The sequence below is a fragment of the Myotis brandtii genome, unplaced genomic scaffold, assembly GCF_000412655.1.
Source record: "Myotis brandtii unplaced genomic scaffold, ASM41265v1 scaffold406, whole genome shotgun sequence".
In the NCBI taxonomy this organism is placed as follows: domain Eukaryota; kingdom Metazoa; phylum Chordata; class Mammalia; order Chiroptera; family Vespertilionidae; genus Myotis; species Myotis brandtii.
The window spans coordinates 1,692,087-1,711,364 of record NW_005365599.1 but is presented as its reverse complement, the minus strand read 5'-3'; the positions used below and the strand labels follow the sequence as shown (position 1 = coordinate 1,711,364).

At 41.8% G+C, this 19,278-nt stretch overlaps 2 protein-coding genes across 7 annotated transcripts in view; one reads left to right on the top strand and one right to left on the bottom strand.

Moving 5' to 3' along the window:
* SLC9C1 (solute carrier family 9, subfamily C (Na+-transporting carboxylic acid decarboxylase), member 1) overlaps window positions 1-3,262 on the bottom strand; it is a 101,142-nt gene extending 97,880 nt beyond the window's left edge. Inside the window, exons 1-2 of the mRNA XM_005873327.2 lie at window positions 3,180-3,262; window positions 2,763-2,888 (exon numbers count right to left, since the gene is read on the bottom strand). The gene's annotated coding sequence lies outside the window, so the exon portion shown is untranslated. The remainder of the gene's footprint in view (window positions 1-2,762; window positions 2,889-3,179) is intronic.
* A 2,914-nt stretch (window positions 3,263-6,176) lies between these two features.
* The window catches only part of LOC106727331 (OX-2 membrane glycoprotein-like), a 30,565-nt gene continuing 17,463 nt past the window's right edge, over window positions 6,177-19,278 (top strand). For 2 of the 6 annotated variants that reach the window (XM_014545405.1, XM_014545406.1), the window contains exon 1: window positions 7,476-7,818. In XM_014545405.1, coding sequence (XP_014400891.1) covers window positions 7,755-7,818 — 64 coding nt within the window. In that variant the 5' untranslated portion in view covers window positions 7,476-7,754. Of the gene's footprint in view, window positions 6,227-7,474; window positions 7,819-19,278 lie in introns of those variants that run through there. The other 4 variants (XM_014545402.1, XM_014545401.1, XM_014545404.1 and 1 more) reach the window with 4 other exon arrangements.

The window sequence follows — 19,278 nt, the reverse complement described above, 5'->3', positions numbered from 1 at the left end:
AGTACATGCTCTTTTCTGATCAAAATCAATATTTCAAAGAGAAAATTAAATGAATATGTGCTTATTATAAAAACTTTTGACATAATTATATAAACAAACATTTCAAAAACAGAAAGCCATCCAGTTATGGCATCTAGTGGCTCTTATATGTTTTATTTACATAGTTGGGTTCATCCTTATATAATCATACTTTATGCTCTTTTCCACTTGGTATCCTATCAGCTGCCTCAAAGAGCCTTGTAAAAAGCATTAACCAAGTTTGTAGCGTGTTAACACCAATATAAAAGTGCCTACTCTGGTCAGACGGCCTGCATGCAAAGGCCTGATGAGTTGCTGCTTACAGGGTGAAAGACTGAGCAACTTACTTCAATGCTGTTGGCCTCAGTTTTCCAACCTGTATAGCTTCTAGTCTGTGTCTTCTATCTCTCTTCCTCGCTTTATTATTTTTTATTTGGAATCACCTGGGGAGCTATAATAATAGTGGTGCCTGGGTCTTATCCCTAGGGATTCCTATTGCAATCAGTCTTGAATTGCAGTCTGTGCTCCCCAGGCAATTTTAATAGATAGCCAAGGTTAGGGACCACTGTGATTCACCCAATGAAAAGGCAACACTGCTCAGTTTTTCAATATAACTGAGTCAGTTTTTCTGAGAAAGGGTATCAATGACTTTCAGTCGAAGATGACTGGAAACACATCTGTCATTGACAAGTTTGGGTTATTTATTTATTTAGTCTCAGTGAGGGAGAATGTTCACCCTGGGGAACTTCGGGCTATTTCAGTGAAAGGATGTAGGAAAGAACTTATTGTGGATATGGGCTGTGGCTGGGTAATTTTGAAGTGGTTTTAAGGAAGTGAGGGGTTACAATAGGTGGGTTTTGTCAGAAAGTAAGGACAATTCTGTGATTGGGCATCTCAAGAAATCTTATCTAGAAGGAGCTGTAATGGGTACAGATGCAGCAGTCATTCATTTTAGCAGGGGGTGGGGATGTTTGATAATTGTACGGGTTGCACAGTGACTTTGTTTTTTCTCACTTTATTACGGTCTCTGAATGACCTCATCGGATGTTGATATTCTTTGCGATTGTTTATGTCCAACTGGAGAGCGACACGGACTAGCTGTAAGCATCTGACTGACTTGTAGTAACTCTGAATGAGACCTAATTCAACTAGTAAGAATCACACTGGTTTACTGCTGTCAGCAGCTGATTTTTTGTTTGTTTGTTTGATTGATTTTTGTTTTACCTGAAAAGAATCTAAGTTTCTTATCCTCACTTTAACATGTAAAGAGCTGGAGGTAGACCAGAACAAGCTCAGCTATCCCTCTAAGAGAGAGATTCTTAACCTTGGCTACACATTGGAGTCACTTAGAGAGCTGTAAAACTACAGGTGCCTGGGTAGCATCCCTGGAGTCAATTTAATTGGACTGAGTATTGGGAACTCTGAATGTTTCCCAGTGATTTAAGGAGCAGCCATTATTTAGAAGCACTGCTCTAGGAGAAGCCCATGCCATTGTGATATTTGCTCTTGTTTAGCTAACAGTACACTATTTAGGACACTTATTAACTTTTCCACTGTTACTCCAGGACTAAACATCCTGGGCCTGAACAAAAAGAAAAAGCATTTTCTGCATGCTTTCAGAATTTAATACAGTAGTTAAGTAGACTATTGTTTCCTAAACTAAAAGTGGGGATCCACAATCCCATAAGCACTTTCTCATTTCTAAATTTTTTATTTGAAAACTTTAATAAGAGTTTACACAGTCAATCCTAATAAGTCATTTTTAGAAACGAATAAAACTACTCAAGTCTTTTCTGTAAATATGTGGCAAATACTCAGTTTGGCTGCTTCAACCTCTACTTCAAATTCTCCTAACAAATCTTTTTCCCAAGAAATCATCTCACCATAAATTAGCATATAAATGCTAATGTTACTCTAGTTTAGTAATTTAAAAGACTGATTTTCCATGTAATTAAAACTTCTTCAGCTTAAATTGATTTTTGGAAACTTTGGATAAATTTATGAATCTCTATCTCATTAAAAAAAATACTGATTTGTCTTGAAATTACCATGTAGGTTTCCAATAAATTAGATAATGGCTAAATTCTCTTTGTGTGGAGTTAATTAATGACTGTTCCTCTCAGAAATGGCATGTAGATTTGTCCTCAACAGTCAGTCTTTTGAAATTCTTTCTCATGGAGTAGAAGTGATACTAATTCACCCTGTCTCTGAAAATGGGAGTTCTTTTTTTCTTTAAAAAATGTTTTTAGCCCTAACCGGTTTGGCTCAGTGGATAGAACATCAGCCTGTGGACTCAAGGGTCCCAGGTTCGATTCCAGTCAAGGACATGTACCTTGGTTGCGGGCACATATCCAGTGGGGAATGTGCAGGAGGCAGCTGATCGATGTTTCTAACTCTCTATCCCTCTCCCTTCCTCTCTGTAAAAAAACAATAAAATATATTTTTTAAATGTTTTTATTGATTTTAGAGAGGAAAGGAGAGGGAGAGAGAGAAACATCCATGGGCTCCTCCTGCATGCTGCCTCCTGGAGTTGGGGCCCAAGTGAACCACACCAGCCAGAGCTCTTTCTTCCTCTTAACCAGTACATTTTGCAGGATTAAGGTGACAAAGTATCCTACCCAAACATCCCAGTAATCTTCACAAGCTGCCAAGCTCTTGCTTAACGGTTTATGGCAGATAAACTGGGATTAGTTTATCTTCTCAGTAAACTCTCCTACCACAGAATACGGCAGCGTCTTACTCACAGACTCTGAAGGTGGGTGGTCTGTTGCCCTGCTAATTCGGCTTCACTCATTCCTCCCTCAGCTCCAGCTCAGCTCCCGGCACCTGAGGAGATTCACCGCAGCATCAGTGTGCTTTCCTCCCAGTACCTCGTTAAAAAAAAGGGAAGGAACACGAGCCAAGTGAATAATTAGGAAAGTTGATAGAGGAAGTTACTGGAGCATGGGGCGGGGGGTAAGGGACAGACATTCCAACTGAGAGACTGGTTGATCTTTGGGGAAGTCCTTGATCAGCTGCCAAAGGAAAGGTGGGAACTCCAAGAGGTAAGAGGTGGCTGAGTCCGTAGCTGGAATACATTTGTTCATCTCAGAGGGAGGCTGAAAAAGAAAGTACCAGAGTGGAAGGGCAACTTCCAGAAGGGGAAGCTAGGAATGGCTCACCATCCAAAGCTTCAGGAGGATTATCCTGTGGTATGTAAATGAGAGTAGAGGTTAGCTATTTCGTTCACCCCAGAGCAGTCACAACCAACTGCACAACCTCACTGACAGTTATTTGCCCCAAGCCCCGCCCCCTGCTCTGCACTCATTGGCTTTGAGTTTATAACCCCAGATTTGATTGGATGATGAAATAGAGTCCTCAAAGGTGTTAGCGTTAGTCTCCGAGTACACCTAAGGCAACCTTTGAATATTTAAAGCGTGTTGCTATATTTCTTAAATAAATCAACAGTAAAAATGGACCTCCAGAAATTTTATTGCTGTGTTAATTTAAAGCTTTGGTATAGTGAATTTCTAACAAAAAGCCTGTGGACACGGTTTTCCCGGAATTCTAGTAGCAGTGAGTTTTCTGAATAAGAAGACAGGATGGTAGAAATTTTGAAATGTGAAAATGCAGGTTACCATTAGGAAAAAAAAGCTATTCTGGGCATGTAGGAAATGTCTGGGTCATTTATTGGGGAAATTTTTAGTAATAATGATATACCCATTTCTTTTTTCTAAGCATAATATATAAAGGTTTTTTTTTTAATTGAAATGACTAATATTATCAGAGAGCCAAATTACATTATCCCACCCTCATCATAAAATATTATGGAAATTTTTTTGCATTGATTTTGAAATCTAGATACTTCTTTGGCTGGTGTAAGACCTTTTTATAATTTTACTCACACAAAGCCTTTGTGAAGCTATTTCGATCCTTATGAGGGAAAAATGTGCAGAGAAGAGAGGTCAAAGAATGCGAAAGTGGAAGGTGAACCCACCAAAGAAGTAAATGCTAAAGAATTGCTGATTATATCTTCTGGGCTCACAAAGAAGCATTCACAGCCTTCATATGGTGGCCTGTGGTGGCCACAAAGCATTAGATTTTGTTGAAGGAAACTCTCTTCACAATGTTAACAATGTAAATCCATGTGGGGAGTGGTCAGTCAAGGAAACTAGGAAAGATTTTTAAAACTGATAGAGTGCACATGTTTCAATGAAATAAAAGTTGAGATTGCGTATGAGTAACTTATTAGATGAAAATAGAAGGATCACATGCAAGATCTTTTGTTAGATCTAGAATTAGATTAGCAATGAAACAGTCACTATATACACCTGTGAGAAAGACATAAATTTTGGAGGCACACCAACATGTAGTCCCTAACATGTATCATTTCATTTCAGCCTGAAGGTGTCCTTTTAGTATTTTTGTAAGGCATATCTGCTATTAACACATTCTATCAGTTTTTTTTGTTTTTGTTTTTTTAACCTGGGAATGCTTAATTTTTCCTTCATTTTTGGTGAATAGTTTCACCAAATATAAAGTCCTTTGTTGATTTATTTTCTATTAGCACTTTCAATATGCCTTCTTACCTCTAAAGTTTCTGGTGAAAAACCAGCATTAATGTTACTGAAAATCTTTTGTGCACATGAGTTGCTCTCTCTTGCTGCTTTCAAGATTCTTTCTTCGTCTTTTACAGCTAAATTATGATGTGTCTATCTGTGGACCTCTATGTTTATTCTACATAGTTTGCTGATCTTTTTGGATACATAGGCTAGTATTTTTCATCAAATATGGGAAGTTTTCAGTCATCATTTCTCCAAATATTTCTACCCCCCTGTCTGCCTCCCCTTTTCTGGGACTCTCATTATGAGTATGGTGGTCTATGGATAGTGTCCCACAGGTCTCTGAGGTTCTGCTCATTCTTCTTCAATGTTTTTGCTGTTGTTCCTCAAACTGGATAATCTCAATTGACCTATTTTCAAGTTTACTGATTTGATTTCCTGCCTGCTCAAATTGTCGTTGAGCCCCTCTAGTACACATTAAAAAAAAAAAAATTATTGTACCTTTCGAGTCCAGAATTTTTTTACATATATTTTTTGTTGCTTTCAGAGAGGAAGGGAATCAAACCGTGACCTCCTGGTTCATAGGTCGATGCTCAACTACTGAGACACACTGGCCAGGCTAGTCCAGGATTTTTATTCATTCCTTTTTATGGTTTCTATTTCTTTATTGATATTTTATATTTGATGAGACATTATTCTCACACTTTCCTTTAATTCTTTAGACATAATATTCTTAGAACACTGTGCTGGAATCCCAGTCATTTATTAAAGTTATAATGCTGTGTTTACATCTTTATTACCCAGAAGAAAAGAATCAAAGACTGAGTCTTGACCTCAATAGACTCTTCTGTTTCCCAACCTAATGGCACTGCTACTCACTGATTAGGCACCTAATCCCAACACCTCTTTATTCACAATGCACCTTCCTCTCTCTCAGGAATGGCTCCCAGCACTAGAGGTAGTAGATTCATAGTTTCCTTTCCCTTAGGAACTGAGTTTTTTTCTGCCTCATTAACCAAAACAACAGTTCTCATGTGGGTAGTGAACTTAGAGTGTGTGTTTAGAGGCTGAAATTTAGATAGAGGAAAGGTTTGTTTTAAGATAGAGAAGAAAGACCTCCAACACCTAGTGTCATAGGAATACTGGTGAGGGGTGGGGAATGGGGCTGCAATCATCCATGCCAAGGAAGAAACTTGTTTCTTCTGAGGCAGAAGCAGCAGGAAAAGGTATGAGAGGGGAAGGTAATTTTGTCCAGGGATTCGTGAGTGACAAAGGGGAAAAGAGAAGGCTATTACCCCAAATGTGTCCTGTGTGTGCTCACATTATTTTGTGTGTGTGCTTGTGAGTATGTATGTGTGTGTGGTGGTGGTGGGGGTTTTTTTTTGGATATATGATTGTGAAATGAAGGCTGTTTAATGATCTTACTCCAGAGAAGGCAAGCCCAACCTTGCTTCTCTGAAGACAGTATTAGCTCCAAATCCCAGCCCTGGCTTTAATCCCCACCCCTGGGCTGTTTGGCTAATTAAGTGTAAATCTGAGATTCTGTTTAAAGATCACTACCCTACCTTGTAAGACAGAACATACAGTCCAGAGATCACTAATCTTTATACCAGGAATAACAGATGTGCAAGCGGAATAAAATCTTTACTTTCAAATGGATTGGTCAGGTAAAGTACACTCTGAACTTTAATGAATGAGACTGTTGAAATGAATGGGCACTGTTGTTCAGAATCTCAGCAGGAGGTAGACATGCTGGGGAGGCTGGTATGAGTCTGTGTGCATGAAATACCAACAGGCAAATGGCTGGGTTAAAATTTAAAGGAGAAAAAATAGAAATCAAAAGCACCAGTAAAGGAGGGCTTTCTCTATTTAAAGTAGTGTGTAGAGAGAGGAGTTTATAAGATGAAAGTAATGTGTCTGTGTTTATTTTTTTCACTTTAATGTGTAAATAGTATTTAATTTGAAACTTACTTTTTTAAATTTTCTTTTTCTTTTTTTTTCTTTTTTTTTATTGATTAGTGTGAAAATAGATGGACAACTTTCTTTTTTTTTTATATTTTTTTATTGATTAAGATATTACATATGTGTCCTTATCCCCACGTTACCCTCTACCCCTCCCCCCCACTCATGCCCTCACTCCCCCGTTGTCCGTGTCCATTGGTTAGACCTATATGCTTGCATGTAAGTCCTTTGGTTGATCTTTCCCCCTTAACCCTGCCCTCCCCTACCTTCCCTCCAAGGCCCGACAGTCCAATCAATGCCTCTCCATCTCTGGATCAGTCCTTGTTCATCAGTTTATGTTGTTCATTATATTCCACAAATGAGTGAGATCATGTGGTATTTATCCTTCTCTGACTGGCTTATTTCACTTAGCATAATGCTCTCTAGTTCCATCCATGGTGTGGCAAATGGTAAGAGTTCCTTTTTCTTCTTCCTCTTCTTAAAGAATACCTTTCAGCATTTCATATAATGCTGGTTTGGTGGTGATGAACTCCTTTAGCTTTTTCTTATCTGTGAAGCTCTTTATCTGACCTTCAATTCTGAATGATAGCTTTGCTGGATAAAGTAATCTTGGTTGTAGGTTCTTGCTATTCATCACTTTGAATATTTCTTGCCACTCTCTTCTGGCCTGCATGGTTTCTGTTGAGAAATCAGCTGACAGTTAAATTTTCTACTTCAGTTGTTTAAGAGGTAGATTGTAGGAATTTAGATGCCAAGAGAAATGATTTTTAGAAACTTAGTATACCTCTGTGTAGAGCAGCCTTATCACTCAATCTTACTCATTGTGGAAAAACCAGTTTGATACCTGTTATGTACACAAATAATAGAACACAAAAGAATGGGAAAGGTTAGTAACACACCCAAAAGAAAAGCTAATTAAATTTTCTTTCAAGCCAGCAGGTGAGATTTTAGAATCTGTGTACTAATGACATGACAGCTACAAAATAGCAAGTAGATATGTTTAAGAAAATTATATGCATAGACCTAAGATTTTGAGTAACATTGTAGATTAGGCAGACAAGGAAGTTCTAAATTGAGGGTGACGAAATTTTTAACGAACTTTCAGAGCAAGTAGTTAATGAGTAACTCATTTTGGTAGAATACCAAAAGACATGAAAATTGCATTTCAGTGCTAGATTTCAGTTAGAAAAGAAAGTATTCCAAGTGTTAGAGAAGATTTTCTCATCAAATTTAATGGACTTCCCACTCCATCCCATTCTCCAGCTCCTCGTGCTTCCCATCTTGGTACAAGGATCAGGTAACTCTTCATTTTTTTTTTTTCTCTCAAATGCGTTAATTTGGGAATCAATGGTGAATAAACACCAGGCTGTATGGTCTTTTTTACTTTTATATAGTTAGGTGACCAGAACAGTATGTTCGGCTCTATGTGTCAATCAGCTGTCCAAGTTGTTGGCAACCAGCAAACTGTTTAAGTTGAGCATAATTAAAGCAGCGACTTAGCAAACAGAGAATGAAAGAAGGAAATAAGCACTGATTCTGAAGTGAGCCCAAGGAGCTCGAACTAGAGAGGAGACCACAAACCTGCTGGAGCAAATGAGCTCTTTGCAGGTTAGTTAGTTAGTTAGTTCTGTGTTACTTCTTGCAGCCCATTTGCCTTTTAAGTTAAGTGTCTGACTTGTTTTTGTGGCTATTTGTGGTCATTAAGAATTTTTTTTATGTTGTCAATTTTGTTATTTCCTTGGTGTGTTTGCTTATCAGTACAAATTGAGGTTCTCTGGAGACACATTAAGGACTTAATAAATATTCAGTTTATTTTCTAGTCATTTAAAATTATTTGATTAAAGATATTTAACTCAAAACCATGTAAAGTCAGTTTGGTCCATGGTAAAGGCAATAATAAATGTTATGTAGGAATTCAGCAGAGAGAAAGAAATCATGATAACTTCTGGTTAAGGAGTTTTTCCTGGGGGAAGTATCATTTGAATTCAATTAGATGGTTTAATCAAAGGTTGGATGAGGGATGACATATGCTGAGGACAAAAGGAGTGTGACAAGTAGAGGAAACCAGTATGCTCATGTTACTTATCTTTAATTTACTTCAGCACATAAAATGCAAAATGGAGAAGCCTGGTTTTGTCTTCAAGTAACTCAGCCTCTAGTGGGGAAGACAAGAATGTGAACAAATAATGATGAAGTGCATTTTGCTGAGGGTAGATGTAGTCCATTCAATGTGATTGCTGTCTAACAGCAGTTTTCAACTGGTGTGCTACAGGAATTTTTAAAACATGCAATACCTGATTATTTAGTCAGGGACACTGACCTTTCTTCCCTTAGATTGTCAAATAAAAATATAACAACAGCCAATAAAACAATAGCCGTCTAGTGGGAATGAATCAAAATTGTATCTGTTTCTTTTGTCAGATGGGCAATTTTTAGTAGTTGGTTTATTGGTGTGCCAGTTTATTGAGATTTTCTGAGTTTTTACCTAATATGTTTTTCTATTTAAGTATCCCTTTCAGGATACCACATTATCTTTATTTGACACTAGAGGCCTGGTGCACAAAAATTTGTGCACTCAGGGGGGGTCCCTCAGCCCAGCCTGTACCCTCTCTCAGTCTGGGACCCCTCGGGGGATGTCCACCTGCTGGCTTAGGCTCACTCCCTGGGGGATTGGGCCTAAGCTGGCAGTCAGACATCCTTTTGGCATCCTGGGAGCCCTCGGGGGATGTCCACTTGCTAGTGAGGAGCAGGCCTAAGCTGCAGTAGGACATCCTTAGTGCTGCTGAGGAGGCGGGAGAGGCTCCCACCACCACTGCTGTGCTGGCAGCTGGCAGCCTGGCTTCTGGCTGAGCAGAGCTCCCCCTGTGGGAGCGCACTGACCACCAGGGGGCATCTTCTGCATTGAGCATCTGCTCCCTGGTGGTCAGTGTGTGTCATAGTGACCAGTCATTCCCAGTCATTCTGCTGTTAGGGTCAATTTGCATATTACCCTTTTATTATATAGGATGTCTCCTTAGGCTCCTCTCGACTGTGACAGTTTCTCAGAATTTCCCTGTTATTGATGACTGACTGTTTTGAGAGGCACTGGTCAAGTATTTTGTAGAATTACCCTCTATTAGAATTTGTCTGATGCTTGTTTGTTTGTTTGTCTGTTTTATGATTAGACTAGGGTTATGGATTTGGGGGAGGAAGACCAGCACAGGTAAGATGCCATTTTAATTGCATCCTATAAAGTGTACAGACTATCAACTTTTATGTTTCCATAGGAGTTTCAAGTTGCAGTCTTCACTCCTTGGGATTCCATTCTCTTAATGAGTTTTTAAAAATTTGTATAATTAAGGTTCACTTTATGTATTGTAAAGCTCTATACATTTTGACAAATGCATAATGTCACTTATTGGCCATTACCCTTTCATACAGAATTGTTTCATTGTCCTAAAAATCCCCTGTGGTTCACCTTCTCAACCCTACTACCTGCCCCTGAACCCCTGGGTACCACTGATATTTTTTTGTCTCTATATTTTTACCTTTTCCAGAATGGCATATAATTGGAATCAGAGGGTATGTAGACCTTTTAGACTGGCTTTTTTCACTTAGCAATATGCATTTAAGATTTACCCATGTCTCTTTGTGGTTTGGTAACTCCTTTCTTTTTATGTCTGAATAATATTCTGTTGTACAGACATGCAGTTTGTTTACTCATTCACCTATTGAAGGCATCTTGGTTGCTTTCAGTTTTTGGTGTGTGGAGGAGAGACTGTTCCAGGGCAGTCTGACTTGCAAGCTGGACCTGGATTAAAAGGAACTCCTTTGAAGACTGTTTTGATATTAATCACTTGTGTTCTATCACAAACCAGCATCCCTCTCCTGCCTTCTGGTACAGGCTGGATCCAGAAAACAATCTGGTTGTTCTGACCTGGTCAAGCATGCAGAGCAATTTCCTGTACCTGGTAGCGGTTACAGGCTAGTACACTATTCTCTCCCTGCCCCTTATATAATTCCCTGGTGTCTGCTTAACATCTTCAGAATCCATTTCATCTTGCAGCCACCCAAGATGTGCCCCATAAATAAGTTGTCCTCTATTAATTACCAGACTGGAGTGGCCCGCCTTTGTTCGGTCTTTCCCTGCCCTCTACTTAGGAGGTAGATTTTCAGTTTGGGACCTTTCCCTGGGTGACCGTGTACTAACAATTGGTGAGCCAGGCAAGAGACTGAAGAAATGGGCCTTGGGAAAGAGGCATCTGTGGGGGATATCGTGGGTTGGCCATCTACTTTTATGTGAGGAAGAGTGGCCCATATGTTAGACGTGTGTCGACCACAGTGAGAATATAGGGCCACCCCAAAAACACCAGCTGGCCTCATGTATTTGTTTGAAGAACTACACATTGCACTATGCAAGCAAGAAAGGAAAGCACATGGCCGCAGCTGTAGGCTAGCCCATCTATTGGGTGGATTGATTGACTACCGATGCCCAGCTAAAGGCAGAAGTCAGGGTTAGGAAATTGGAGGCAGATCTAGGGGAAACACACCAGTCTCCAGAGAACATCCAAGCTATGGGAAGGACTTGGAACTCAGACAGAGTGAAAGAAAAGGGGGAAATGGGAGAGAGTGCCCAATTTGCAGAACCAGGGGAAATTTTCTGACCATTACACACTAGCTTCCATGGCCATTGGTAGCACTGAGGGGGCCAGAGAATTTCTGAGGATTACCATGCATTAGAGTACATTCAGCACCAGTGTCAACTCAACCAAAGTAGTTACCCTGTGTTTATTTCTGGTGTTTCCCTTAGATATGCCTCCAATTTCCTAACCCTGGCTTCTGCCTTTAACTGGGCATCGGCAGTCAATCAACCCACCCATGAGACGGGCTAGCCTATAGCTGCGACTATGTGCTTTCCTTTCTTGCTACAGAGTGCAATGTGTAGTTCTTCAAACAAATACATGAGGCCAGCTGGTTTTTTCGGGGTGGCCCTATACTCTCACTGTGGTCGACACATGTCTAACATATGGGCCACTCCTCCCCACATAGAAATAGATGGCCAACCCATCTACTTTGTCAGCAGGGAAGAAAGGTCCTGTGAGAATAACCTGAAAGCAAATCTGGCACCATCTGGTTGCCACAGGCACCCCGAAAGACCTTACTGATTGTCAGCCTAATGCAGTGCTAGTGGGGTTATGGAAAGCTTTAAAACCATTGATACCATTGGCTCCCCCAGAAGACACCTCAACAGATTTAGAGGAGCCTTCTGAGATTTCATTTTACATTGGTTGGATGCCTCATTGTATTCCATAGGATACATTTATAATACACTTAGATTTTCAAGTTTCAGTCTTCATTCCTTGGGATCCAGTCTCTTAAATGGCTTTTTAAAATTTTGTATAACTAAGGTTCACTGTGTGTATTGTAAAACTCTATACATTTTGACAAATGCATAATGTCACTTATTGGCCATTACCCTTTCATACAGAATTGTTTCATTGTCCTAAAAATCCCCTGTGGCTCACCTTCTCAACCCTACTTCTGCTCCTGAACCCCTGGCCCCCCTCCAGTATAGGATGAAGGCTAAGATTGTCCTCAGGTGGAGGCCACCGTGGGCAATCAGAGGCCTCATGAGGAACTCATCATCCATTGGTTCCCCCAGAAATAAACACAGGGTAACTACTTTGGTTGAGTTGACACTGGTGCTGAATGTACTCTAATATATGGAAATCCTCAGAAATTCTCTGGCCCCCTCAGTGCTATCAACGGCTATGGAAGCTAGTGTGTAATGGTCAAAAAATTTCCCCTGGTTCTGCAAACTGGGTACTCTCCCCCATTGGGAGTATGTCTTCATCTCCCCAATTCTGGAAAACATATTCAGCATCAATATCTTGCAAGGCCAGACTTTATAAACCTGTATTGGGGATTCTGCCTATGACTAGAATTAATTAAATCAGAGAGCAATGCCAATTGGGAGGCAGTTCGTTTGCCACCAGAGGGAAAAGTGGTGACAGTTAAACATGATCACCTGGAACACATAAGGAAATAGGGAAAACTATCCAAGAGCTCCCCCAAGTGAGGCATTGTGCATCCTGCACACAGGGCCTTTAACAGCCCAAGGGGCTCTTGAAAAATGACAATAAATTACAAGGAGCTCAATAGGGTAGTGCCCCTTATTCATGTGGCTGTGCCTAATATTGCCACTATAGTAGGTGGTCCTAGGAACATATCATGCTGTGCGGGACCTAGCCAATGCTTTTTTTTTTTTCATACCCCCAGCTGTTGGGTCCCAATATCAATTTGCCTTTACCTGGGAGGAGCAATGATGGGCTTTCCTCACCACATCCTGTGAAGTGGTGGCCGGGGATTTGTCATTGTTTTCTTTCCCAGCCCCAGTGAAATGGGCCCATTACATTGATGATATAATGTTAACCTGTGAAAATTTGCCCCGAGGACTGTAGAAAACCCTGCAGGCCTTGCAGGACCACCTACAGGAGAGGGGCTGGGCAGTGAATCTGGAAAAAAACCAAGGATCAGGAACTGTAGTAAAGTTCTTGGGAGTCATTCAGTTGGGTGAGATCCAGGTTGTGCTTGAGGCTAAAATAGATAAAGTATGAGCTTACCTCATACCAAAAAATGTGAGAAAGGTACAAGCTTCTGTGGGATTTGGTGATACTGGTGAACATTTACACCTCATTTATCACAATAGCTTTATCCTTTAAACCCTTTAGTTACAAAGAGAGAGACATTCAAGGGACCGGGGTCAGACAGCATACCACCTTCAAGAAAAAAACAAAAACAAAAAAATACCTGGTCAAACAGATCAAAGCCCTTGGAATCTCACACATGGGTTACCATTTCAATTAGGTTTGGTTACCCCAGGAGACATGAGATGGACATTATAGAAAATAGTGCCCTTTGGGTTCTGATCCCAACTGTGGAAAGGGGAAGAGAACAGAAATATCTCCGCAGAACAGCAACATCTGGCAGTTTACACAGCGCTCCTGCAGGTGGAGCCACTTACCAGGGAACTGTTGGTTACATTAAGAATGTGCCTTCCCATCAAGAGCTGGGTCATGTCCCACCAGGCTGGCTCTTCCAGGGCAGACTCCCACACAGACTACGTGGCAGGCCTGTTTGCAGCAGAGGAGTGCTCTGTCAAATAGTACTCTATCTTTAGAGATGAAGCAACTGCTAAGTCCACTTGAATATGTAGAGTCTCCAATGCTACTGCTCTCATCCCTGTGCCCCTCCTTTCAACCTGTAAAGAAAGAATAGGGGGAATTCTGCTGGATCCTGGTACGCTGATGGCTCTGTCTGCCCGGATGTCAGTTGCCAATTAACCGTCCCCTGATACTATCTGGATGGAAACATGGACAAACCACAGTAGCCATTGGGCTGAATTAAGAGCTGTCTGATTAGTCCCTTACACACGAACCTGGGTTTTGTACACTGACCGCTGGGCTGTGTTAAATAGAGTGACCCTGTGGCTCGGGTGATGTTAGACAGAGAAGGGGTGGATGATTATGAACAAACCTTTATGGGGACAAGAGATGTGGGAAAATATTTGGGCTGCCCACAGAGCCTGAGGGAGGCAGATCTCATTGTTTTCTATGACCTTCCTCGGAGGGCATCCACACCCCCAGAAAGTGCATGCTTTGGCAAAAATATGTGCGGTAGCTACTGACCTGTCAGTTGACATGACAGATTGGGAAGAATGGGCACTGGAGTGCCTGAGTGGGATGGTACATGACTAAGGAAGCAGGGCTGCCTTTAAAATGCAGTGATCTGGTTAATGCAGTTGCATCCTGTCCTGTCTGTTCCAAACAGTGCCCTACCAGTGGTCGGCAAACTGCGGCTCTGCAAACCATGGCTCGTGAGCCACATGCGGCTCTTTGGCCCCTTCAGTGTGGCTCTTCCACAAAATACCGGCTCTTTCACAAAATACCAACTTCTGCTCATGGGCCACGAAGTTTCAATCACACTGTACGTGCGCACCCGCATGTGGTATTTTGTGGAAGAGCCACACTCAAGGGGCCAAAGAGCCGCATGTGGCTCGCAAGCCGTGGTTTGCCGACCACGGCCCTAGATGACTGCCACGGGGATCCAGGGCCATCCACTGAAGTGCCCAACTGGTAAGGGGTGAGCAAAAGGACATAGCCTTCTTCAACTGAGGCTCCAAATGTGCTCTGGTGTGTGTCGACAAAGCCTCCGGTTTAACACAAGCCTTTCCATGTAAGCCAACTGATCAAGCTGCCGCTACAAAGGGACTAGAACAGTTAAGTGCTATGTATGGGTACCCCTGTCAAATAGATAGCGATTGGGGGGGGGTCACACTTCAAAGGACATGATGCATAGGAATGGGCAAAAGAACATGTTATTAAATGGAAATTCCACCTCTCACATAACCCACAGACAGCTGAGTTAATGGAACAGGAAAATGGTATTCTAACAACAGGTAAAAATTACTAACTGGAAAAATTACTAACACCCGGTAGACAAAGATACTTTCCCAGGCGTGTACGCATTTAAATAATCAACCGATGGGGCCTATTGCCCTATATGCCAGATAAGGAACTCAGGCTGAGACACCCAATATGGTCAAGATATGGAAAACAAAGGACACAGCAAAAGTCCCGACACTGGCACTGGATGAATGATCTCTGATACTGAGCACGCCAAGCCCTACTGTCCCTGGAAAGGGGACTGTTTTCTGGAATCTGTAATAGGACATCTCACTAGCATGCATCGTAGGCTTCACGCCCATGGTGGGGAGGAACTGCTCAGTCTCTGGTGGGATCCTGTTAATCTAATGTAATCAGGACCTGTGGAAACATGGGATAGGTGGACTTGGATATGACTCCTGGAAGAGAGAAGGTAGGGGTCCTAGTCTAGCATATTCCCCTGCCTATTCACCTCTTAGGCTCAATAGTGCCACCTCCCCTTGCCAACATAACATGGTTTACACAGCCTGGCCAGATTCCTAAAGCTCGGGCCACATTAACATCTGAAGACCAGGCTACAAGTGTAATTCTTATAGAAGGAGAAAATCTCCCATTCAAGTCCCTACAAGTATTTGCCTTTCCAACCTTAGACTGGCGTGACTGTGGTATCTCATTACAGATGGGGAATTTGATGGAAACGTCTTCTTGCAATGGGCTCATTCTTGGAAGATGCAATCATCCCCATAGGAACCCTGACTAAGTTTACTCAACAAGCTCTCAGTGATAGTCCACAGTCTGTCCTTGTGAAATACTGAAATGTCACTGAGAAAAGCTGTTCTACAAAGTAGGATGGTGTGGGAGAAGCACGGGACTTGGTTGGAATGTCCATAAGGAGGATTCTCTGAAAGGTCGGGGGAGGGTGGGGGCAGCCTCTGCAGGGACCTTGCTGAAGGCAGCAGCCCCTACCTTGACTTTTCCAAACAAGTCTGATCCCCCGGGGGTGTTTTGCTAGAATCTCTGTGTAGTCTTTAAAGATCCGAACTTGAGGAAGCATATCCTTTCCCAAGGATACTTACCTTGCTGATTGTATCTAGAGGTTAATTTTAATTCAAGCTGTTATGAAAATAAAAACTTAAGGAGGCAGGCGAACAGGTTTACTTGGTGGCAATAGCCAAGTAGTGCCTTAGCCCTCTCTTTTACAGAAATGTGTGTTAGAGTAATCTGTTCATCCATTGCTCAGGGGCTGCCAGTCAGCCCCGGCAGGATGGCCTTAGGTATCATTACAGATTCACAAGGGGGCTCCTGTGCCATCATCCAAACTAAATGTTGTTTTTACACCAGATGAATGCACTCATAGCTCTTCTTTGTTTACACATGAAAACCCAAGTAAATGCCGTAAGTGACCCAACCCCCAAGCCAAGCTGACTACTAAACACACAGGTTTGGGTCTTTGGAAACATGGTAAAAAAAATCATTACTAATACTTGGACTGCTCCTCTCAATTTGTCTATTTTCTTGCATGTGTCTGTATTTTTGCTGACGAATATGTCTCCAATGCAGTCAACTGACAACACAGCAAACTGTCTCCCTGCTACTGAAGCCCCTGCTGACTGCTTAGGGTACCTGGCAAAGGAGGGGGCATGTGAAATTCTAAGAGCTGGTCAAGAGGGGTGGGGTGCAAAGGAAGTCTGCTTGGGTCCCACAAGCTGGACCCAGTCAAAAGGGACAATGTTCATCATGAAACTCACTTGAAGACTGTTTTGATCTTAATCACCACGTATTTTGACACAAACCAGTGCCCATCTTCTGCCTCCTGGTACAAGCTTGATCTGGAAACATTCTCGTTGTCCTGAGCTGGCCAAGCATGTAATGCAATTTCCCGTACCTGATATCAGTCACATACTTGTACACATGACTATCCCTATACTTCCCCAATATGATTCTCTGGTGCATGCTAAGTGGTTCAAGGAGCCATTTCACTTTGCAGCCTCCCTTAATAAACTCTATTAATTACCAGGCTGGAGTGGCCAGCTTCTTTCTTTTGTATTTCCCTGCCATCCACTCATGGAAGTACATTTTCAGTGCCAGGATCTTCCCCTGGGTCTGCAGGCACTAACAAGGTGATTATTAATAAGACTGCTATAAACATTTGTATGTAGGTATGTTTTATCCTTCTGCCCATTTTTTATAATTTTTAATTTTTTTTTATTGTTGTCAGTATTACAGATGTCCCAATTTCCCTATTTTATACCCCTCCACCCAACTCCCACCCCACCCCAGACCTTCTCCACACTATTATCTGTGTCCATTGGTTATGCAATTCTATATAATAAAAGCCTAATATGCTAAGTGTCCGACCGTTAGCTTGACCATTTGACCAGTTGCTATGATGTGCACTGATCACCAGGGGGCAGACGCTCTGACTGGTAGGTTAGCTTGCTGCTTGGGTCCAGCCGATTGAAACTGGGCGAGATGGCCCCAATCGGCACTGATGGCCCCATCAGGACTGGGTGAGATCCCTGTAGGCCGGGCCGAGGGACTCCAGAGGTGCACGAATCCATGCACCGGGCCTCTAGTATGCATATATGATCTTTGGTTAATCTCTTCCTGTCCTATCCCCACACCCCACAATGAGATCTGTTATTCTGTTCAATACATCCATGCCTCTGGACATATTTTGTTCACCAGTTTATTTTGTTTATTAGATTCCACATATAAGTGAGATCATGTGATACTTGTCTTTCTCTAACTGGCTTATTTCACTTAGCATAATAGTCTCCCAGTCCATCTATGCTGTCCCAAATGGTAAGAGCTTCTTTTTACTGCTGTATAGTATTCCATGGTATGAATGCATCACAGCTTTTTTTATCCATTTACCTATTGATGGGCATGTAGGCTGTTTCCAGATCCTAACTATTGTAAATAACACTGCTATGAACATAGGGGTACATATATTCTTTCTGATTGGTATATGGGGGTTCTTAGGATATATTCCCAGAAGTGGGATTGCTGAGTGGGTACATAGGGTTTTTGTGTGAATATAAGTTTTTAAATCAGTTGAATAAATGCCTAAGAGTACAATTGCTGAATCATATGGTAAGAGTATGTTTAGTTTTTTAAGAAACTGCCAAACTGCCTAACTGCCATGGCTCAGTGGTTGAGTGTCAACCTATGAACCAAGAGGTCATGGTTCAATTCCTGGTCAAGGCACATTCCTGGGTTGTGGGCTCCATCCCCAGTGAGGGGCATGCAGGAGGCAGCCGATCAATAATTCTCTCTTATCATTGATGTTTCTCTCTCTCTCTCTCCCTCTCCTTTCTTCTCTGAAATTAATAAAAATATATTTTTTTAAAAAAGAAAGTGCCATTTAAACTGTCATTTAAAGTGGCTGTACCATTTTTCATTCCTATCAGCAATAAATGAGAGTTTCTGTGTTTGTCCACATCCTCACCAGCATTTGGTATTGTAATTTAAAATTTTTTTTAAGCTTTTCTAAAAGGTATATAGTGGGCCCACATTATTGTTTTAATTTGCAATTTCCTAATGACAAAAGATTTCGGGCATTTTTTCATATGCTTATTTGTCATTTGTATATATATTTTGGTGAGTTATCTTCAGATTTTTTTTTGCCAGTTTTTAAATTATTTATTTAGTTAGTTTTAAATTTTTCTGTTACAGTTGATATTCACTATCCTATATAATAAAAGGCCAATATGCAAATTGACTGAACAGCAGAACAACCACCGGGAGCAGACACTCAACACAGGAGCTGTCCTCTGGTTGTCAGTGCGCTCCCACATGGGGAGTGCTGCTCAGCCAGAAGCTGGACTCATGGCTGGCAGTGCAGCGGCAGTGGCAGGAGCCTCTCCTGCCTCCACGGCAGCCTTAAGGATGTCCAACTGCTGGCTTAAGCCATTAGTCAGATATCCCTCAAGGGCTCCCAGACTGTGAGAGGACACAGGCCAGGCTGAGGGACCCTGCCCCCCTTGAGTGCACAAATTTTGTGCACCAGGCCTTTAGTTATTTTATATTAGTTTCAGGTGCAGAGCATAGTAGTTAGACAATTACATAATTTACAAAGTGATTCCCTTTTCAATAATTCAAATACCCACCTGGCATCATGCATAGTTATTACAATACTAGAGGCCTGGTGCACGAAATTCGTGCACTCTGGGAGGGGGGGTCCCTCAGCCTGGCCTGCGCCCTCTCGCATCAGGAGCCCTTGGGGGATGTCCGACTGATAGCTTAGGCCTGCTCCCCTAAGCTGGCAGTTGGACATCCTTAGTGCTGCCTCGGAGGTGGGAGAGAGGTTCCTGCCACTGCCACTGAGCTTG